General features: G+C 38.0%; 1 protein-coding gene across 2 annotated transcripts; it reads right to left on the bottom strand.

The window, feature by feature from the left end:
- Window positions 1-4: 4 nt before the first annotated feature.
- bgnb (biglycan b) lies at window positions 5-20,579 on the bottom strand. 2 transcript variants are annotated; one of them, XM_047378768.1, is made up of 9 exons: window positions 20,334-20,579; window positions 16,444-16,521; window positions 14,346-14,610; window positions 8,828-8,940; window positions 8,057-8,270; window positions 7,812-7,922; window positions 6,925-7,018; window positions 1,488-1,626; window positions 5-1,405 (listed from the first exon to the last, which is right to left on the bottom strand). In XM_047378768.1, exons 3-9 carry the CDS (start codon window positions 14,593-14,595, stop codon window positions 1,208-1,210), a joined length of 1,119 nt encoding a protein of 372 aa, XP_047234724.1. In that variant the 5' UTR covers window positions 14,596-14,610; window positions 16,444-16,521; window positions 20,334-20,579; the 3' UTR covers window positions 5-1,207. The 2 variants fall into 2 exon arrangements, with proteins under 2 accessions (XP_047234724.1, XP_047234642.1); XM_047378686.1 differs by lacking the exon at window positions 16,444-16,521 and having other exon boundaries at window positions 20,334-20,578.
- Window positions 20,580-23,692: the final 3,113 nt, after the last annotated feature.

Here is a 23,692-nt window from a genome sequence, read left to right as displayed (position 1 = left end):
CATCTCATTTTTCTTAATATTTATTTATTCTTTTTTTTTTTTTTTACAAAGTTTGATTTCATTCAGGAGGTGTTTTCCATTTATCTTTTCCTCTTTGTTTCAGACACACCATTCAACCCAGGGCCACCAGTTTGTTGGGGGTTTTTCTCGCTGAATGCAGCAGGTTAAAAAATATCTTTATTCACATGCAGCAGTAGATTGTCAGATTACAGAATAGGGACAGAGACAGGACATAATACTTAAAGCTAAAGTAGTTGCACATAGGTTTACCATAGTAAACATGCCACCACCCCCACCACCCTCCACATTGTACCCTGAAGCAAGTCAAGCATATAACAAATTCTGTGCAAAACAATGCATTGTCACTACTACTGGTTTTTGTGCTTAGTGAACATACTACCTTCACTGTCTTAAAGCAAAGCGGATGTGTTAAGTGAATGTCGGACAGCTTCTGACTATATTTAATACAAGGCACAGAATTGGACTCAGTAAGAAGTCTGTTTAAAATATTTCAGCTCCTATAAGGTGCATTAAAAGTATTTCCTTTCTAATTATTATTGTTTTTATCTCTAGTGCTTGGAGATGGTGTAAAACTACTCAATTTTTCTAACTTCAAACATCAGAATTATAGAGTTCATGGCCAGAATTTCATTAGTGAAATCGGTAAAATGGAGACAATATGAATGTCTGTTTTTTCAAATCATCACACAAAGAATGACATAAAGCACCTTTTTATATAAGTATAAAACATTCAAAAATGCACTGCTTTTCAATTGTTTACTACTATTCCTTACTAAAGAAAATAACAGAAGGACCTCAGTCACAATAACAACTACTGAGAAAATAAATGTGCTGAAATGTTTCACAAGTTTTCAGCACTCTTTACACTGACTCAGATGGAAAACACCTTCAAAACTGCAATTTAAAAATGCAAAACCAGATGCAGTTTTGCACAAATGCTGCCCTCCACCTACTTCAAGTTCAGGGATTATGTATTTCACTTTGGTTTCTACTTCATCAGATATTACCCATCTCCCCCATTACTCAGTTTCACAATAAAAGTAACAAATATAAACTCCGTAATCTCAGACATAAACTCCTTTCATGACATCTCAAGTTTTGAACATTATTTAAATTATTTTCTCCTATTCCCTTTTCCTCAACACTTCCCTCTTATTCTTTATTTTGCCAAGCATCTCCACAGGTTTTATTTTTTGTAATTTCCAAACTGAATGGCAAAACGGTCGTTCACACAGCGGAATGTTGCAGGCTGCACTTCCCAGTAGTTCACAGGGTTGTCAAACAGGCTGATGCCATTATAGTACGTTCTCTTCATCCCGAACCCTCGGGGGCAGAAGGCATCCACACCCACCTGACTGATGTTGTTGGCATGGAGGTACACCACCTTAAAAAAAAGGCAAGACAGTAGTGTAGAACAGGCCAAATGTTAAAAAGTCAGCTAATAATGAAAAGTTATTCAGGCTAACCTGTAGGTACTTCATGCTTGGAAGGCCCTGGGGAACACGTTTGAGCCGGTTGTTGTCCAGATGCAGCTCCTTCAGCATGGGCAGAAATGACAGGCTACCATTCTCTATGTTACGGATGTGGTTAAAGCCAAGACCCAATCTAGAAAACGAAAGAAGAGAAAAAAGTTATACATTTGGAAAATGGGCCTCACTCATTTAACAAATTCCAATCTTCAAAATCCCTTATGATTACCATTATCAAAGCAATAAAGTGCTATCCATTCAAGTGACCATAGATGTGTGTGGAAAACAAAATAAAGAAATGCAAGATCATTTGAATTCGTATATTTCACATGGGACCTTCTGACATTTAACAGCCGATCAATCACATGATTTAAGTATTGAGTAGAGATTTGACATTTTAGAGGAGCAGAGTTATTATTAACATTTGAGCTCTTGAATTTTGTAATATTTATGATATCAACAGTAAAAAGGGTTTCTAAGGGTTATTAATGAAAACATTTGAGCGAATACACAAAAAACCAGCTGAGGCAAATTATTTAAACTTGTACTTGAAAATAATAATCAATAAATTGCCGTATAAAATAATTTCGCATTTTGCACAATACATTGGAACTTCTACTGTGGTTGAGGGCTTACAGTACAGGTCCTTCTCAAAATATTAGCATATTGTGATAAAGTTCATTATTTTCCATAATGTCATGATGAAAATTTAACATTCATATATTTTAGATTCATTGCACACTAACTGAAATATTTCAGGTATTTTATTGTCTTAATATGGATGATTTTGGCATACAGCTCATGAAAACCCAAAATTCCTATCTCACAAAATTAGCATATTTCATCCGACCAATAAAAGAAAAGTGTTTTTAATACAAAAAACGTCAACCTTCAAATAATCGTGTACAGTTATGCACTCAATACTTGGTCGGGAATCCTTTTGCAGAAATGACTGCTTCAATGCGGCGTGGCATGGAGGCAATCAGCCTGTGGCACTGCTGAGGTCTTACGGAGGCCCAGGATGCTTCGATAGCGGCCTTTAGCTCATCCAGAGTGTTGGGTCTTGAGTCTCTCAACGTTCTCTTCACAATATCCCACAGATTCTCTATGGGGTTCAGGTCAGGAGAGTTGGCAGGCCAATTGAGCACAGTGACACCATGGTCAGTAAACCATTTACCAGTGGTTTTGGCACTGTGAGCAGGTGCCAGGTCGTGCTGAAAAATGAAATCTTCATCTCCATAAAGCTTTTCAGCAGATGGAAGCATGAAGTGCTCCAAAATCTCCTGATAGCTAGCTGCATTGACCCTGGCCTTGATAAAACACAGTGGACCAACACCAGCAGCTGACACGGCACCCCAGACCATCACTGACTGTGGGTACTTGACACTGGACTTCTGGCATTTTGGCATTTCCTTCTCCCCAGTCTTCCTCCAGACTCTGGAACCTTGATTTCCGAATGACATGCAGAATTTGCTTTCATCCGAAAAAAGTACTTTGGACCACTGAGCAACAGTCCAGTGCTGCTTCTCTGTAGCCCAGGTCAGGCGCTTCTGCCGCTGTTTCTGGTTCAAAAGTGGCTTGACCTGGGGAATGCGGCACCTGTAGCCCATTTCCTGCACACGCCTGTGCACGGTGGCTCTGGATGTTTCTACTGCAGACTCAGTCCACTACTTCTGCAGGTCCCCCAAGGTCTGGAATCGGCCCTTCTCCACAATCTTCCTCAGGGTCCGGTCACCTCTTCTCGTTGTGCAGCGTTTTCTGCCACACTTTTTCCTTCCCACAGACTTCCCACTGAGGTGCCTTGATACAGCACTCTGGGAACAGCCTATTCGTTCAGAAATTTCTTTCTGTGTCTTACCCTCTTGCTTGAGGGTGTCAATAGTGGCCTTCTGGACAGCAGTCAGGTCGGCAGTCTTACCCATGATTGGGGTTTTGAGTGATGAACCAGGCTGGGAGTTTTAAAGGCCTCAGGAATCTTTTGCAGGTGTTTAGAGTTAACTTGTTGATTCAGATGATTAGGTTCATAGCTCGTTTAGAGACCCTTTTAATGATATGTTAATTTTGTGAGATAGGAATTTTGGGTTTTTATGAGCTGTATGCCAAAATCCTCCGTATTAAGACAATAAAAGACCTGAAATATTTCAGTTAGTGTGCAATGAATCTAAAATATATGAATGTTAAATTTTCATCATGACATTATGGAAAATAATTAACTTTATCACAATATGCTAATATTTTGAGAAGGACCTGTATGTTTCACCATCTAATGTCGCTACCAATTCGTACATCGTGACAAAACACAACTATTTAGTTAATCCTATAATAAAATCCCTAAACTCCGTCTCAACTTGAAGCGCTAAGTCATAAACATTGCATCAACCACTAATGGCTTTCATACTGTGAGGAGAGTCACACACTGTTAGTTGTGTTGTATGGTTTGTGTAGCTAAACGAAACCAGTCCCTTCATACTGGAAGGATTCCAGTTATCAAAGAAGCTGTAGATCATGGGTTAGATTTAATTAATATGTGATCCCTAGTCTTCCTTATCTTTATTAGTGCTCCTCTTTAAATGCTAATATGAGGCAATTGTGTATTTGAAGGCTTAGGCTTTAATGAACGCAGACCCTAGTCATGACCATGGTATTTTTTTATGATACTTGCTGTGAATTAGTTACAGTGCTTTGCAAAGCATACTTGTAAAGTGGATGAAAAATGATATATGGTTTCAAATTTTTTTACAAATAAAAGTCAGAAAAGTCTGATGTGCCTTTGTAATAGTTTGTATGTTTGTTTGTATGCATTTGGCAGATGCTTTTTATCCAAAGGGACTTACAAACGAGGATTAAACAGTGCAGTTAATGTCAAAGCTAACAATAAGCTTCTACTACTTTGTAAAACCTCCATTTTTGCAAGTACAGCTGCAGGCATCTACCACCTCTGCACATTTAGAGTCTCTGAAAATTCTGCCCATTTTTCTTTTTGAGAAACTTAGTCAGATTGGATGGAAAGCATCTGTGAATATCAATATTTAAATCCTGGGGAAAAAATGCTATGCATTTATATGTATATATAAAAAATATTGTGTTCAGTGTAATATTTCCCTTCATTCCTTCTAAGTTTGTCATATTCAGTAGGTTAATTACAGATTACTGTGTACAAAAAATTATGTGTTTGTTGGTAGTGGAAGTGCTGAAAGAAGGGGAGGCTAAATGACAAGGAAACAAGATATCTTGTTTGCTGTTACAAACTTAAGGCAATGAGCTTAAGCATCTGTTTGTCCTTTGGGATAACCTTGACTCACACTGTCCCCATTTCTTGTGGTGGGTGTTGTGTGTTAAGGTTGTTAGTTTCACTTTTAGTGTACCTAACCAGAGCACCTTCTTTTACATGTTTGCTGTGTCCCCTACATGGCTTGTGGCAGACTTCAGATTGAACTTCTAAACCTTTTTTCAACAATAGAACATTCTTCCCAGATTTGTGAAGAACATAACTAACAGTTATCCTGTAAACATATTGTCCCTGCAGAACTGTGGATCTCTGCAGCTCCTCCAAAGTTACCATGGGCTTGTTGGCTGCTTCTCTGATTAAAGCTGTCTTTTCTCAGTCTGTCAGGTCACTGTAACTGTAATTGCATTAACGTTCTGAACATTTTGGTTACAATCCTTTCAGTTTGGCACATACATTGTCAAAATAAGGTGGGATCTTTCCATGTAATCCATGCAGCATACATTAACTGCTCACAGTTAAATCAATAAAAATTCAAATAGGTATCTTATGTGTAATCCATGCAACAATTATTAAAATACACAGTTGAAGCAGTAAAGAGTGAAACAAACATAGTCTTACATTCTGGGACTGAGAGACTGGAGAACAAGTACAGCGTTTTTTTGTAAAACCTGAACCATGCAGAACATAATTGAGCAAAATTAAAGTGCAGAATTCTATGTATTGGCAACAAAACAAACTCAGAGATACCCAGCTATCACTAAAGTCTGCTATTTGGGAACATTGAGATTTCCCATTCAGCTATAGTAACGATTGAGAAAGGAAGGGGGACAAAACCAAAGCTTTATGTCAGTGTTCTTAAACAGTAATAAGGTACACAGTTCACTCTACACCAAGATTAATTACTCACCTGAAAAAACATCCAGCCAAACTTAAAGATCACTGGTAGAGACCAAAATAAGTATAAATGCAAAACCAGATCCCTGTAGCATTAAGCCACCCCCCAAATGACATGGGAGTCTACAGCAACAAATGCGTGACCAGACAAAAATATTGTGTCGAGAGGAGTCCGTCGTCAGGAAAGGTTTTTCGGCTCTATGTGCTGATTCTATGGTGCATTCGAGTACAACTGGTATACTGGTAAACAACTCCAAAGTAATTTAAACATTTTTTATTATTATTATCAGACATCGGCATTATTTAAAACCTACTAAAAAACAACACTAACTAAATCAAACCAAATCTTCAGTCAGTTCTGTGCTGGCCATTTTTTGAAATGCACAGTGAGCATATTGATAAAATAAAATTTCTGTCACAAAATTAAAACTTTTCTTACCATTGATAAATATAGTAAAATATATGTATACGTTATTGTTCGCCTTGATTGAATCATACCGAAAAATACCAAACTGTGAATCTTTGTGTTGTTACACCCCCATTGACTAGAGCTCTGTTAAGCTTGTGTTATTGTTTTATAAACTAACCCTGCTTTGAGCCACTCTTTGCTGTGAACAACTTTATCCGTTACTTGACTGCTGTGTTCCTTTGTCTCCATGATGCTGTTTGTTGTTCTCTAAAAAAAAAAAAACTCAGAGGCTTTCACAGAGCATCTTTATTATACAATGATTATATTACACACAGATGGATTCTATTTACTAACTAACTGAATTTTGAAGGCAATTGGCTGCATTGGATTTCATTTGGCGGTATTAGAGTTTAGAGGAATGAGTACAAATGTATGCCACACTTTTCAGATTAGTAATTGTAAACCATTTCTTAATTATGTATTATTTTCCTTCCACCTTACAATTATACATTGCCATGTTTGCACCTATCATAAAAAACTGGGGTCTGAGCTCTTTTTGATGAGCTTTCAGTTTTGTGTCTGTGCTGTATGTGAACTGTCGAGTCGCTGACTGTCTGCTTTATTAACATGTTCAGGTTAACCATCTCAAAGCCCATGGCCCTCAGCAAACAGAGTGGACATAGAGTCAAGGGTCTCTCTGTGCCCCCTAGGAGTTATATAAGAAAGCTCTTATACTTCAACATGGCTGGGTTCTAATTAAAACATGTCCCAGTGATTTTATCAAGACCTGAGGAAAACTTGGTAACTTGTGAAAAGGACAAATTACAGCTGATTGCTGGTTTGCAGCTGTAGATGAAAAACTGTTGAGTAGCAGCAGTTTGGTGTTTAAGTGTGAAGAATACCTGTTGAGGTTTCTGTAGCGGCTCAGGTCCTCCAGTTCCACAGCCTGGATCTGATTGTGGTCCAGATGAAGCTCATGAAGACTGTCTGGAAGATCTAAAAGCCAAGCACTAAATGTCTGAGCCTGTTCTTTAAGGTGAAATACTGTTAATTATTTTTATGCTGTTTGAACAATGCTGCCATACTAATGATATGCTCACTAGATTTGCATGTAGTTAGGTCCATTAATTTATGACAGTGTCTAAACACAATTCAGTCATTTTCTTGTACCCTAAAGACAATTCCACATAACGCAGTCAAAACTATATGATGTTGTGTTTAACTTCGTCTCAGATGTTGGACCCTGGATATGGGAATGATACCCGAGTTGCACACATTTAAGTCTGAAATGCAGTGAGATTTTCTGACTGTTTTGGTGCTAAATTCTAGTAGAATTCTAAGCTGAAACCAACATCTTTCCATGCATTCAAAGGGCATGTTCACAAGTAGAGGTTGTTCAGTACTATGCGGGTCAATGGTTAATGGAGACAAACAGTTCTAGTGCTAATAAATGTATTTATTCCTGCAACTTTCATTATGTTTTGTACAGTATGTGCACCAGCCATATTTGAAATTGAACTGGAGAGTGCACAAAGATTTACAACCTCCAAAGTGGAAATTCCAACTTCAGAGTCATTCTTGTTGAAGTTCCCTCTAGCAAAATAAAAAAATCCCATCTCCAAGTCAAAGTAGAACCATAATTAGACTATAAACACAAAATAAGATTAAACATTAGGTTTTTGGAGTGGTTGGAGTGGTTTCAGAGAAACCCAGTACCGAACGTTTAAATAACCAACAATTCCTTAATGAAAAATGTTTTACACTTTCATCTAAATATGTGAGTTCCTACCTTTAGGCACTCCAGTTAGCTTGGCCTCTGATATACGCAGATAATATAGTTTCAGTCCCTTAAAGGCTCCAGGCTCAAAACCACTGTTCTGGATGGGGTTTGCTCCCATTTCTGCAAGATAAAGTCAATATTTTAAGCATGAAATAAAATGTACTTCCTTTAATTTTCCAAATGTGTTGTGGTGCTACACATGCAGGGTTCCACAAAGTGTAGCCAGGATTGTTGAATTCATTGGCATTTCTAACCTATGCAGTGCATGTTGCCCAGCCCCGAGAAGGTTCCAGCTGCCACCTTCTTTATTCTGTTCTCATGGATCCTCAGCTCAACCAAAGAGGCGGGCAGGTTTTTGGGGATGGCGGTCAGCAGATTCTTTGAAAAGTAGAGCTTCTGCATGTGCTTTAAAGGGATAAACGTTTTGGGGTGGACTTTGGAAATCAGGTTATTCCTCACAGAGAGTGCCTAAAAAAATGACAAATGAGAACAAAAAGTCAACAGCTCTTCATTTCACATGTAAATGGCCATCATTAGAATCATGAATGAAAAAAAATCAATGTAGAAAAATACAAAGTTATATGCAGAATGCACAAAAGCGTATTTAATTCCCCTTTGCTACAACTGTTGTGACCTGTGCTACTTATAATTACTTTATGTAAAGGCTAAAGTAAATGGACACTGATAGTGAAGTTTCTGTATAACATCATGTCAAGAGGTTCCTTAACTGCCAGACTTAATATTTCTCTTGTCAGTGTTCTTGAATGAGGGTCAGTCTTGAGTAAAGCCATTTTGTTGGAAATCCTCCATACTCTTATTTGGTTTCAAGCTCAGGTTTTAATACAGTTAAAGTTCTCTGTAAACGGAAAAAAGAAACAGAGTGGATTTAAACTTCTAAATCCTAAAGGAGATGAGGATCATGCTGAAGTTTCACAATACTGAAGCAAATACAAGCTGGAGCTGCATAACCTCGAGAAGTCAATGGGGAGTGGGTCATTATGATCCCAACTGTGTGTGTCTCTTACATATAAGTTGGTCAGGCCTTTGAAGTCATTTTCTTTTAGCTCAGTGATACGGTTGTTCTGCAAGTCCAGGAATTTGGTGTCTGGAGGAATATTCCTTGGCACCTCTGTCAAACCTAAAGACAAGACCAACAAAAACACAGAAGAGAGTCATCCTCCATTAAATGCCTACCTGGAAGACGGTCAACCAACAACCAAAAACCAGCTTGTTTTCAAAAGGAAAACCCTAAGGATACATTACCCAGACACAGCCTTTTGAAAGTAAATAGTTGCACCAATCACACCGCCACATAATCTTAAATGACTACTTTGGTGCTATTTTAATAAAAAGGTGGACATTGATGCAAACATGAAGGTCACACGTAGACATCAATGCGGTGCTACAGTAGCAATTGGCGACAGACACACAAAAAAACTTGCACCGAAACACAAATTCCCCTAACAACACATGGGGAAACCAGATGTTTTCCATCTGGTTTTCATTTGACAGAAGTCACAAAGGATGGGACCCAAATACCATAGAAGTCACACATGAAATAAAAAGAGATGGGTGTGAAACGGACACATAAAAAGAAATACAAGCTGTGTGTGTTAATGTGCAAGCGATGAAGCAATGTGACATTTACGAGTGTCTTAATTTTGTCCTGTTTTAGGGAAAAAAGCTTGCTAAGAATAAAAAAGCAGCTAAGTGACATGATTGTAGAATGGGAGGTTAATCTTTCAGTCTTTTCTCCTGAGGAACCAGATCCAAGTTTTTGTTCATGAAGGAGGCAGACTATCTACTGTAAGGACTAGGCTTGAAATGTTACTTTTTGATAAAGCTTATAGTTAGAGTGGGTCAAGTTACCCTCAGTTTCTCTATAGTTATTTTGTTATACACTTAGGCTGCTGGTAGGTTTAAAGATCACTTTACTCTCGCCACTCTCCATTCATGCATTATAGTTAATGTTGCAATTCAATTTGTATTCTACCTCATTTTTTTCTTTTTATAAAACATTTACTTCACTGGGTGATTCTGTGTTTAGCACTGTCTCATTACCTGCTGTTTAGCTATTTATTTTGTTTACTCTCTTTGCTTATCTGCCACATAGAAGGTAACTCTGACTCAGCACTTCCATGTTTTGTTTTGTTTCTTTCCTGGACAAAGGCATCAGCAGAGCCCTTGCTGCCAGTAACTCCATGCAGTGTCATGTTTATCTTTCCTATAAAAAGTTATGCTGGACCAGTCATTTGGTTCTGTGTTTTTTAGTCTTTTTGTTGTCTACTTCCTGTCCTTCCAACTCCTAGCCAATCAAGACAAAGAGCGGCACATACTGAGACTGATTCTGCAGGAGGTTTCATTTTGTAAAAGGAGAGCGGTTCATTTTCACAGTTGTCAAATGCCTAATTTACCTAATAACACACCACAAAAGACACACACAGCAAATATAGTCACATTCAATAAATTTGTTTACGCGTTCTGATGAGGCTCGTTCATCAGAATTAAAGGTAGCTTTTGAAAATAGCAATTGTTAAGCAGGTATTAAACATACTATTCATTAAACACAGTTCTTGTTTTAAAAATAGTTTTTTATTGGTCTGATGTAATATTCTAATCTTTGATGTCTTCGTTTCATTAGCAGTAAGTGGAAAATCATCGTAGGTAACAAAATAAAGGCATGAAATTATCAGTCTGTGTGTAATTCATCTATATAATGTGTTTCACTTAGTGAATGAAGTTACTGAAATAAATTACCTTTAATAATATTCAAATTTACTGAATATGACTGTATAGTGACATGCTGAAGGTTAGCAGCTAAAGGAAAGTGTTGCATTCTTGGACTATAGTTTGTAATGAACTTTCTAAAAGTAGAGAGTGTTTGTTGCAAATTATTTCACTCACTTGCAGCAGTAAAATTAAAAGAAAAGCAACTAAAGGAGGCACAGGCCTTGAGGATCAGGGGATAAATTAAGGTGCTAGGACATATAAACACTGAGTTGTGACTGAAAATATTTGTTTGGATTACATTAAAATAAAAGTGAAGTGCCTTTATATTACTTGTGTTTTGAATTGACACTATTTCACAAACCCTCATAGAATTGAATTGATGGCATATTGTTCAATTGTACAAAATATGGATAAAATATTTGGCTGTCAAAGGACATTTTTGAAGTAGGGTTGTGAGGATTCCTAATGAGCTGTTAGTATCTTATCTGTAATTCAGATCAACTAGTTTATGTAAATTTTCCCAGTGCCTGCAGTTATACATCATAACACCGGTGTTGTTGACTGGGACAGCTGTTGCAACATAAGACACTGTCTCGTGCAAAAATAAACTTGATCTCCCAATATTGTTTGGAGTTTGAAAAGTTTAGATGCCTACAGTCATATCATAAAGGGCCCCTATTGTGAGTCCACTTGACTCCCAATTATAATTTCTTCCAGGTTCTCCAAACTGATTTCACTCTGACCGCTCTCGACTGCAGGTAATATATTGACTGTTCATAACTTTTCATAGTTACCCCAAATTCTGAGAAAAAAACAGAATAAAAATCTAATACACCTGCATTATTCCAGAGAAATGTTTCATTGGTCAGCATAACTATTAGTCATCAGGAACACCACTTCACAGAGCCATATGTATCAGATGTGGTCAGAAGATGTGTAAGCAAACTTCAACCCAGTTAAAACCTCATCTGGACCAGACCATGATGCAACAAGACCCACTGGTGAGAGAGCGCCAGCGGTCCCGATGAGACTCAGTTAGCCACCAACCACATCTGACCCACAAGGCTATGCCCAGAGATGTCTAACTACAGTTAACTTTAGATATATGGCTTCGGCTGGGCTGTGCCACACCCTAAACGACACCACACAGGATCAAACCCTCAGCAGTTTCCTCTGGCAATTACCACACCCACGCAAAGCTATGAGACCTGCTGCAGTGGCTTTATCCAGGGTATTATTCAGTTTTTGCCACTGGAGAATTATTTATATTATAAAAATGTTTTTTTCAGTATTAGGTCTGGAAACACTAAGTCCAGATCTATGGCTAAAATGTAATGTAGTCGCAAATAGAGATACTTACTATTCCAATAAAAACGAACTTTTTATTTTATGTTGGGGTATTACTAGAATAGGATTTAAATTCATAATGAGCCAACATCAGTAACAAATAAGAGATTCATTTGGGCTTCCAAATAGAAGATAACAGGTAATCTTCAAAATAAGAGACTCGCTCATGTGTATGTTAGCTTATTATGAGAGTAGGATTCAAATACCAACCTGATCTATGCCAACAATGATGATAGCTAGTAATTTAAACTTTAACAATAAACCTTATACAGTCTTTCAAAATAAAAGTGTCCATCAGATAAAAGTGGTTCCACATTACTAATATAACTAAACCAGTCATAAACAAGGATCCGTTTATGCTTTTGAAATTAAGATACTCTTCAAAATCAAGCATCAAAATTTCATTGAGCATTTTAGTGTAAAAGCAGATTCCACATTATGGAATGCTAAATTTATCTGAACTGCCGATAAAAAAGTGATTATGTTAGGCCTTCAAAATAAAGCTCAGAGATGACGTTTAAGATAAAAGTCTTCTTGTTTTAACCAAGAAGTTTGTTTCCATAAGAAAAGAGACAGGCATCTTGAAAGATAATATAACAATGTAAAAAATATATAACTTTATATTCAAACATGCTTATGTCTAAAATTATTTTTACTCTTCCCAATAATAGATGGAAAAACCTTTTTTGGCGTCACAGCAATCAAACCCTTTCTATAAATGCTGACCAGCTTTTTGAAGGTTCCACTGGTTTTTGAATTACTTTTGGTGATGAGCTCCAAGTCTCCAAGCCCTCTTTGGCATCACTCTAATTTTTAGCTCCCTCCAAAGCATTAATATTACTCCCAGCCAGAAGAAGCATGTTAGTCAAACTAAAAGTTTATTTTACAACCTAAATCTGCCAAGAGTAAGATTAGTTTTTGGCTTTAACTGTATTTTGGGTCACTCTTGGGAAGCTGTTGTTTCTCTTTAAAGTATCGTTAGTTAGAAGACAAGGGCTGAACTAGATGGCAGGCACCAACACAATCTGTCGAGCAACCTAATGAAGACACCTTGAACCTTGACACAAAAGAGCTGATATATTTCCCTTGCCTCAGCCAAGTACAACTTAATGTCTGTCCTTGTCCCTGGTGTACTTGTTTTTTTGCTGATGGTATGTTGATTGATTTACTTTTATCAATGTGAAAATATCTCCACAAACTATTATGCAACTGTTTCGTCTGTAAGATATTAGCTTTCTGCAACCCTCCAAATTCATTTTATATGTCTGCATCATAAAAAAAACTTTCACCAAGACCCCAATTAAGTGAATCCCTTAAAGTTCAAAACCCCAAACCGCAACTCTTCACCCATATCAGCCACGAATCCCAAAGTTTAAACACAAACTGACAACACTCTCACCCACTAAACCCCACCAACACAAATTCTCAACATCGTGTTGGGCCTCAGGCTGAGAGGAGACAGACGCCACCACCAAAATACATCTGTTCTAAATAAGCACTTGACATCTCGGAAATTATACGCTTCCACATTTACCCGCTGCAGAAAAAACTGAGGACAGTAAATATACAAAGGTTTTTAAATGATGATTTAACAAAACCATCATGTCTGAAGACAGACTTCTTATTGGGGGTTAATTGTAAGAATATTATGGAGAAACTTGATATTTACAAGGAAGACTTCAGGAATTTAGCTGTTTCCACAAATGAAGAACAGTTTGCACTTTTAATTTCCAGAGGATGCTTAAATATTTAAAAAAAAAAACTAAAAAAGACTGACTGTACATGCATAGTGGAGATTTTCATGTAATTGAATATAGTTTATTTGAATGAAATAGTATATGCTAAGATTTTAACACGCTTAATCAAACTGTTATTGTAATGGAAATCACAACAGTGAATAATCCTTCATTTTGATCTGTAAAGTCTTCTCACGCTAGAGTCTAAAACCTTTCATCATTTCATATCCTGCCTACCATCTCTAAATCCCTCTGAACTGAATCACTGTTCCCTCCATCCTGGTTTTATTCAAACAATTAGTATGTGGTCCGACAAACAAAACAATCATTTAAAAATACCCAAAAGACAGTAAACAAATGAACAGATATCCTGTTTTTAGTGCAAAAATAATAAGTTTTTCTTCGCCAAAATCCCCCCCTAATTTTCTGAATCCATCTATTTTAGTTCTTCCTCTCCACCGTCATCTCCCACTGAGCATCTATATACAAAAACTGGAACACATAATCCTCAAAGGAGATGTTTTTCCTTGTAAAAACACACCAGTATTACCCGAAAAGAGAAATTCCCTCCTTCTGACCCAGTTTCTGTGATTGTGAAACTCTGTCCTCCTCAGTCATTCAAATCATTATTTCTTCTGTGTGAGCCTCAACATTTTCAACCCCTGCATTGTGATAAAGCATTCCTCAATCAGTTTGATTATTTGGTGTTTTCACATGCACCCTCACTAACCGAGGTCTGAGCACTGGACGATCCGGAGCTGGCAGTGGCAGCCAAAGGGACACATGGGCATGTCGGGAGTGGGGATCTCCTCTACAGCCGAACCTTCCCCCTGGTCCCTCATCATCGTCATCATATCACTGTTCTCCAGACTGTCCAGGGCAAAGTCCCAAAAGCCCCTCTGTTCAAATGGCAAAGCGGAGGAGCTAGAGAGCAGCTGGGCTGCACACAGCAATAACAGAAGGGAGCAATGCTGCAACATCTTAGATGAAAACACCTGGGGAAACATACAGAAGGGGGAAAGCAGTGTGACTTTTAGTGGATATGAATGCAGGCACATAGAATGCATTTTATTACCAATACCTTGTATTGCATCTTATATATACTATACTGAGCAGTAACTCTATTGTCATTTTACAGCTTTTTATGCATATTATTTTATATTGAAATGTGCAGAGAGGTGTTTCATACACACTTTAATAACAGTAAAGGTAAAACATGATCATGCTTGGAAAAGTTTGGAAAAAAACTGGTAAAATTTGTCCAAAAAGAGGTAGGGAAGTTAGCATCTAAAAATCAAGTTAGGAGTGTTGAGGTGATTATATTTTCTATCAAGGTGCATCTTTTGGGGAAACGTTAAGCTAAAAAGATGCAAATGGTCTTAAAAGAAAAACTTTTGTTTTCTAAAATGCAGGAAAAGACCTCCTTCTATGGGTTCAGAGGGCCATGACCCTAATGGAAATATGCAGGTGTTACATTTAACATACAGACAGTGCTGCATTTCATACATTTTGACCCTCCTAACTGGGAAATCCTGCCACTCACATGGAGTCAATGAAGTGGTCAAAGGATATTATGAAATGGTCTACTTATCCCTAATTACAAGGCCCCTACTGTTTATACCACACCTCACAGGCAGACTCCAGCTGGAGGCTAAAGAGGAGAAACACACTCATTCCTTGTGTTACACTTGCCAGAAAATGACCCAGTGAGAGAAAAAGTCCCCTAAACCACATTGAAATTTCACTGTCTGTCTACTGCGCTCCAATGTTCCCAGCAGAGTGAGTCTTTTTCTCGCTATCCAATCGGACAGCAAAGAATACATCACCTAAAATGATGGAAAGGTTTATTCCTTTGAATCAGGCTTGCAACAAAGCCGGCCATTCACTTGCGAGGAAGTGTCTGGATGTTGTGAAACAAAGTCTCCATGATGTCAGAGTTGTGTGCACACTCAGGCTCACTACACACTAATTGAGGTCACCAGGACTTTCAGTATGTTTGTGTCTGTGTTTGTTTGCTTTCTTCATCCTCCCCTGCAGCGGCCTAACAAACCAATGAGTGCAATCAACCTTCTGATTCAGACAAAAAATTTGTTCATGAAGAAACAAGTTATTACAGAGCCAATTGATTTAGACAGCAGAAACCGTGATCCTTGGGGCTAATCCAATGAACTAAAACCTGCTCGCACAGGATGACCTGAAAGCCTGTAATCTCCAACCTTGTCATGCTTAAATACTCCTCTGATCTTCGGAGTGGTATTTCTAGTGTGTAGGCTGGAAAGTATTATTGGTAATAGGTAGCAAGCAAACAGTACTTATGATGGTGATGTTTAATAATAATGCTGTCATATAACATGAGTCAAGCTACAGGTAAGTAAAATAGGGCTTCTCATAGTGAGGATTAAAAGTGAAGGAAGGATGGATGATAAAGAGGAATAATGCAAGAAAATACTGGGGTCATGTTTAAATTTGCCGGTTTATTTTATTTTGCAATGATTTATTGTCCCATAGTTAACTAAATTTTTGGTATCATATACTAAGCATATTTTTGCTCAATTTCTTATCTAAGAAAGTTTTTATACTTTCAGTACCTCAGATCGTAGCTTGAAGCTGTTGCAATGCAATCCTCTGCAAATAAAGGTATTTCTGCTCTATTTAAAGAATTATGTTCTATTATTTGGGAGCATTCAAGGCAGTAAAACAAAGTGCCCGTGCATGATGTGAACCTGGCCCAGAAGCATGAATAAATGGCCCACTGAAGGCTGCCCTTTGTAATAAAAATAGCTGCCAAATTATACAGTTTTGCAGAAAAGAAAGAAAACACCACTGGCCTTGGCTTAACCAGAAGAATGCAGCCAAAAGGACACAGAGAGAGCATATAGAGTCAACATCGCATAATTTCGTGTTACCTACAGAGACACACAAAAGAGATGGGTTACGTGCAGAAGACACCACCAGACTTGCTTATATACTGACAATTTTAGCAATTTATTCTTTGCACCGTGACTACAACTATGCACTGTAAATCTAGAAATGTGACACCAGTGCTCCAATTTGGGGAGCAGTTTTTTTCCATCTATCACAGAGCCTCAGTAGCAGACAAAGAGTTGCAGAAGGAATGGGTGTGATTGATGGAAACAAGCAGACGTGAGCCAGTAGAGTCTCTCATCACTACTTCTGACATGTAGGACTGCTATAAACATAACATGATGATAAGACTAAACTACATCCCACAATCAAGCTGCCCTAATAACCACTTTTATCTGATTCTAGTGTTTGTGCGTATGAAATCCTCATCTCTCCCTTCAGTTAAGCTGCAAGCTGTCAAACATCCAGGACTCTGATGAAAGCAAACAAAAGGCACAGATCTTAATTGTTGTTGCTTCAGCTTTCCTTCCACCCAAAGGCCACAAATGGTTTAATGGATGGATGGATGCATGCTGGGCGGCTATTTCTGCCTTGCATAATGTGTTGGGCTGTGAAGTGTCTGTGTGTGTGTGTGTGTGTGTGTGTGTGTGTGTGTGTGCGTGTGTGTGTGTGTGTGTGTGTGTTCAGAGGGATGGGTGTGGGGGGTCAGACAGGAGAACGAAAAAGGAAAAAATAGAGTTGGGTACAGAAAGGTAACTCTGAGGCAGTAAGACAGAAACAGAGTGTGGGAGTTATATCAGCGGTCTATATGCTGCACTATATTGCCAATGACAAAGGAGAGCACTACAAAATACTGCCCATACTTTCAGGAACTTCAACATTACTTTTGAGAACATGCAAGTACTTTAGCTTAAGTTAGAAGTTACATAAAAAAATGTCAAGGTATTTTACTGGATCTTTCATGAAAATTACTGTTAAAATTACTTTCCCAGAACCTACAAACTTCTTCTCTTGAACTTAGAGGTCAGTTTTAGAATTAAAATAGACCTTAATGAAGTTTTTATGGAACTTTCTGCTTGCCTTCCAAGAACTTGTCAAGTGCTTTCCAGGAACTTAAATGTTACTTTCCAGCCACTTTCCAGAACACACAATTTACCTTACTGGAACTTACCAGGTACTGAGTATTTTTCTTATACAGCATACTTTTTAATAAAGTCTCCTCCTAATACAGCTAGGTTCCTTAAAATACCCAGTACCTTCCAGGAAAGTACCCATTGAGTTCTAAAAAGTACATAGCACTTAGTAAGTTCCAGGAAATACATGATAAGTTCTAGGAAAGTACTCCATTGAAAGTAACCTCGTTATACAGCCTGGTACCTGAAAGAACCCAGAAAAATCTGGTAAAGTAACCACTAATGCTAAAAGGTGCAGGAAAATGACTGGTAAGTTCCAGAATGTCATCTTGAAGTTGCAGGAAAGTACCTGGTGAGTTCCAAGACTGTAAGAAGAAAGTTCCATGAACATTACAGAAACATCTCCAGAAATTTTTGGGAAAGTAATTTTCAAAAAGGTTCCCAGAGAGTAACTTGCAAGATTCATGTGTTCCAGAAACACAACCAATTTGTAAATAAAAGATAGGAGGGACATTTCCCAAAGCAAGGATGTTTAAGTTAATGCCAGGTGCATGCATCTTTCTCCTCCTCAAGAGAAACAACTGAAGGTCTTGATGGATGTTTTTAACTGCACCACCCAAAAATATTTTAAAGATTACTGTTATGTATCTGAGATTAGCTTTGTGTCTCAGTCATATTTTAGGTACTTCACACATTCAAATGGCAGCTCCTTCCCTACTTAAAGTCCTCTCAGTTCGTTTAGTTTATTGTAATTTAAAACTTCTGAAGGGGTAAAAATATTCAGATATGTTAGAAAAATCAACAGATTCTATAAGAATGCCTTTTCTACAGGCCGTGCAGATCTTAACCACTTGTTGGCACTACCAGAAACCCTAAATGGAGGTGCCAAAATCCTCCAGTCTTGACAATACTGATCAAAACATACAATGCCACTTTGTTTTATGCATTTTCACAATTAATGATGGTTTGTCAGACATTCCTGGCAACTGCCTTTTGTTAAGTTAAGGTGAGCCTGGGGGCGTACCAAGTGCCAGCAGGCACCTCATAGCTGCTGAATTGGCAGCTGCCACGTCAACACCAAGAGACGATTAAAATAACGTGGTTGCTTAAACTGATCAAAGTGCTGACTGAGCATGAAATATTAGACACTGCTTGGTAAAGCAATGCAAGCACTTAATCAGTGTTTTCATTTACATAGATTTGTTGTTCTGAACTTGATCAAGGCTGCCATAAAATCTGACATAAAAAACACAAATAGCTAAACTTGCACAAGTGTGGGAAGCCAACTACTTTATGCGACATATATAAAAAGATGTGGTTCGCAAATAATCTGTGGAAAACGAACTGGTTATTTGACTCAGCTTCCTTCACTTCATTGTGCCAAGCCTTCCGCTGAGGGATACATGAACAAACACACAAGCAATCTCTAATTCCTGTCCTCCTTTGACATGAAGGCAACTACTGCTAGGCGGGTCCGGTAAGCACACTCGGGTGGAGTTAACTGCTCCAGCGGCTGTAATTTGGTGACTTCTGTGTCTAAAAAAGGAACAGCTGGGCAGCTTCTCTTGTGCCGCCAAGCTTCGATGTGGTGGCAAGCTGTTCAGCTTTGCAGAGATGCGGGCCATGTTAAGCTGAACGGAGAAAAGAACAACTCTGAAGCAGAGGGACAACTGACCTTAAAATTCACGCCCGTGGGCAAATGGGTGTCACTCGAAGGATACGGATTGTCTCAAGCGACAATTTTAAAGAAAAGCTGCTCTCTAAGAGAAAATTTTAAATGAAGCCACTGATTTGGCTGCAGTTTGAAACACATCAACTATTTAAAGCTGAGCCTTCTATAGAGTAAATATGGAGCAGACAATAGAGAGAATATTACACAAAGCTGGATGTTAAAAGAGCCTGATAGACAGACAGGAGAGTCAGAGAGCAAACAGGCTGGCAGGTGTACAGTGGTCGACCTGCAGACTAGCTAATAGGCAGTCAGGGAGGAACGTCAGGAAACGCACACATCACACCATCAATTTCCACTGTCTGAGCAATTTTCAGGCAGCCTCACATTATGCTGTTTCACAGTGTGAAGATTCAGTTTTACAAAAACAGTTTTTGATGGGAATGAGACAGAAGAACTGACAAACTACCTCATCCATGACCTGTTTTTCCAAACTGGTATTTGATGTACTGAAAAACAACAAAGTGACATCCAATTGCGCTCATCTAAATGAGCGCAGAAGTAGAATGAGTTGCATATAGTACCATGCAAACCCGCCCTCAGTAACTCATCACTGAGGCAGTGTGTTGCATTCAGGGATTCTTAAATTAGTGATATATTTTATATCCTTTGAGCGGTTGGTGGACAATATTTGCGCCATCTAGTGTGTGTGTGGAAAATTATCCGTTTAGTGTGCACCAAACAGTGTAACAGGTTGAGTAGAACATCCGCACAGTATTTTCTTTTCTTTTCTTTTTTTCTCTTTTCTTTTCCTTTCTTTTCTTTTCTTTTTTTTTTTCCTAAAAGAGATTACAGGTAACTGAAGATACACACGGCAAAAATTCCGTAACTAGTTAATTACCCTTTTTATAGTGCGAACAAGGTAGCCTACATTAAAAAGAATATATATAAAACTGAATGTAAAGCGATTCAAATAACAACCATACTAATTAGCCAAGATGAACTACATTTAACTATTCTAGAAAGCATATAAAGTAACCAAATTCCCTACCTTTTTTGAAGAAATAAGATATTAACTCCGAAAAAACGGGATTAAGGAGTTTTTCTCCCTTTCTGTTTTTTTCTCTCCCTCTCAGAAGATTTTTAAGACAAGCTGCTATATTTTCATCACATTTAGGGATAATGGCGGTGTCTCCCTCTCACATCCAGCCGCAGCTCCTCTCCAGCACTGCGCTCCTATGCGAAACGTGTCAGACCACCGCGTGTGCGTCGCAGTCCGGGAAATGACTGCGTGTCCGGAGAGTCGAGCCCATAAAGTTAACAAGCCAGCCTCCTTTCTCCCTTTTTGGGTGAAAAGGAAGAGGGGGAGGCGAAATTGAGAAAATAATTTAGCAAAAATGAATAATTAGATGGATCTTTGGTAGCTGTGACGTCAAAGGTAGTTGTTTGTAATTTGTTTATTCCGAGGTGGGTAAAAGAGGAGACACTTCACATCTTCCTTCTAGATGGCTATAAATAATCTCCTGGAATTTGTCCTTTACAAATGATCAAACATTAAAAAACTGGAAATGGAAAAAAGAAACCGCCCCTTTACTCTAACACCACTAAATAAAATCCAGTGCAACCAGAAGCCAGCTATTTTATAGGCTACTATGTGTAAATTATTGTCAGTATAGATCCAGCTGGTATGGAAAGGTGTCAGAGGTTTGTTAGAGAACATTAGAAAACAAATGGCATCACGAAGGCCAAGAAATACAGTAGACAGTGTGGAAGAAGGGGAGGAAATGAAAACAGATCTAAACATGTGAAATTGCTGTGGAGCAAAACTAACCCTCCACATTATCCTTAACACACCACCCCAACAGTGTCACATGGTGTTGGGAGCATCATGGGATAGACAGGAAAACTGTTCAGTGGTAATGTAAAGATGGATGGATTTAAATACATGGTACTCCTACAAGAAAACCTTTAAGAAGGTGCAGATTGGGGCGAAGGTTCGATAATTAGCTTAGCACAAACCCGTAATGTAACTGGTAACCAGAGTATTTTGTATGGTTTACCCCAAAGCATAATAATGTGTATATTAATGCAATGGCTCAGTCAAAGTTCAGAGCTAAATCCTACAGAGAATTACTAGTGCTCCCTAACATGTCAGATTGAGTTTGAGGTTTTAACGTGACAAAATGTAAAATATGTTAGAAAACTACCTAATTTGATTTATTCATATTTGGTTCATTCTTTATTTCTTTTTTGCCTTCATCTCTTCATGCATTCGACAAATTATCTAAATCACAGCCTGTCAACATTTGTATAGCACCCTCACCAGATTGCATTTTGTCAATTTAATTTGAATTGTAAGGAAATTTAAATTTCACATTTTGAAAAAAAAAAAACATTATGTCATTTTCTATTCATAAAACATTCAAAGAAGGCTCATTTTTGATAAATATAACAATAAATTTGAGGTGTTGATGTCTAGAATCCCAGGGTCCCCAAGCAGCAGCCTAATTTGTTTATGACTTCCCAGACTAACCCTAACCCTCTCAGATCTAAATTGAAGTTTAGAAGATAGTTGAGATAACAACTATTTGATTGGAAGGTTACGATGTTATAAAAGAGTTCATCACAGAGATAGTTTTTCCACTCCTCTCATCGCCATAGTGTCCAGTGTTTTTGGAGGATAACTTCTGATTTTATTAAAAGCTGTTTTTGCACATATTTTTATGATGACTGCTGTTCCTAATATGTTGCCTGATTTTTTTTATGTTTTTTTCATGTCACAAGGAAGCAGTGTGTTTGACGTGTTGCCCTGAAACATGTCCACAGATGCCTCCGTTTAACCAAAGTTTTATGAAACTTACAAAGGGTTGCTATCAATATCTGGGCTTTCGCAAACTGATTAAAGGCATAGTGATCTCAGTGATGCACAAATCCGACCAGTAACAAAAAATTTTCTAAAAAACATCTCATTATTCTGGCATTTAGAAAATGTTAATAATTTTAGTGATACTAACTCACTTAAACCTGGACATGGTTAGTCTAATTTAATATCAAACAGAAATAAAAACAGACAGTTACGCAACTTTCTATATATCACTATCTTGTTAAAAATGTACTTTTACATTGGAATCCAATGTTTTATCCATGAATTATTCCCCTTTACCTTATGTCAAATCATCTGTTTGTTACTTACAACCATTCTCCTCAGAGAGAGGATTCTTCAGCCATTTTTTTTCTATGTGTTCTGGTACTTTTTATTTTATCAGCTAGCACCCGCTCCAATCCAATAACAAACACAGGAAGCTGCTGTCTTGTAGCAGAACAGACAGTACGATGAAGAAGTCTGACACTGCTCTTCGGTCAACCACTTACAAATGGGATCTGGCTTCAGCCTGACATGATGCAAAACATCTGTTGTGTGCGCTTAGCAGTTTAGTAATGTGTCACATGTATCGTAATAAATAGCATTTGAAGTGTCAAGCTTGTCAAAAATTAAAATTCCAATAATGGCAAGCTGTGAATGGAGCTTTACATGTTTTATTCCAAGCTGTAACGCATCCATTTGTGCAGAAACACCAGAGAAACTTCATCTCTACACGAAGTGATAATGAAATGCAGGGTAAATGCAAATGTGCAGTTTCTTAGACAGTAGTGTGGCATTTACCAAATTACTGTACAATTATAGAGACTGGAGATTGCACCACATGCACAAGACTACAGCAGACAGCTAACATGTGATTACATGCCCAAGCAGAGGAAGAAGGCTTTGCGTGCATTTGTCTGCTCATGTAACATATTTAAAACATACAGGCACCATGCTCTCAGAACATTATTCATGTTGTCATCTGCCTTCTTCACTCATTTTTAATTTGTAACCAAAACATCTGCAAGAGACCTTCTGGTCTTCATTTAGAGCCCCAGGAACTTAGCCCTGTGCTGAACTCCTACCTCAGTTGTAGTAGTTTACATAGTAAAGGCACCATCTTTATATCGTGACTGCACTCTCTGAACATGCCTTAGCAATTTGTCATAGTTTTATTTATTACTCAAAGTGATATACTGTGAAATGTGTGTCCCCTAATTTCGAAAGGGTTAGACAGAGATTAAACAGAACAATGTCCTGGCAATGACTTTGAATGACTTAAACTTGAATAAGATGTCAAAATGTTTTGTTTAACTCCCATACTTCTTGTTATTTTTATCATACACTGATATCCATATAACATGTAGAGTTCAAACTCTCTTATAAAGGCAAGGCAAGGCAAGGCAAGGCAAGGCAAGGCAAGGCAAGGCAAGGCAAGGCAAGGCAAGGCAAGGCAAGGCAAGGTAAGGTAAGGTAAGGTAAGGTAAGGTAAGGTAAGGTAAGGTAAGTTTATTCATATAGCGCTTTTCAGCAACGAGACACTCAAA

This window comes from Girardinichthys multiradiatus, chromosome 1 (assembly GCF_021462225.1).
Source record: "Girardinichthys multiradiatus isolate DD_20200921_A chromosome 1, DD_fGirMul_XY1, whole genome shotgun sequence".
Classification (NCBI taxonomy): Eukaryota; Metazoa; Chordata; class Actinopteri; order Cyprinodontiformes; family Goodeidae; genus Girardinichthys; species Girardinichthys multiradiatus.
Note: the sequence above shows the minus strand (reverse complement) of the source record. Positions and strands in the feature narration are given on the sequence as shown.

What these genes read in the sequence shown, in the direction of transcription:
- bgnb (XM_047378768.1), bottom strand. Translation starts at nt 14,595, where the DNA reads ATGTTGCAGCATTGCTCCCTTCTGTTATTGCTGTGTGCAGCCCAGCTG. An exon ending in CGTCCAGTGCTCAGACCTCG is followed by an intron (nt 8,941 to 14,345) that starts GTTAGTGAGGGT and finishes TCTTGTCTTTAG; the next exon opens with GTTTGACAGAGGTGCCAAGG. An exon ending in CAAGCATGAAGTACCTACAG is followed by an intron (nt 1,406 to 1,487) that starts GTTAGCCTGAAT and finishes CTTTTTTTTAAG; the next exon opens with GTGGTGTACCTCCATGCCAA.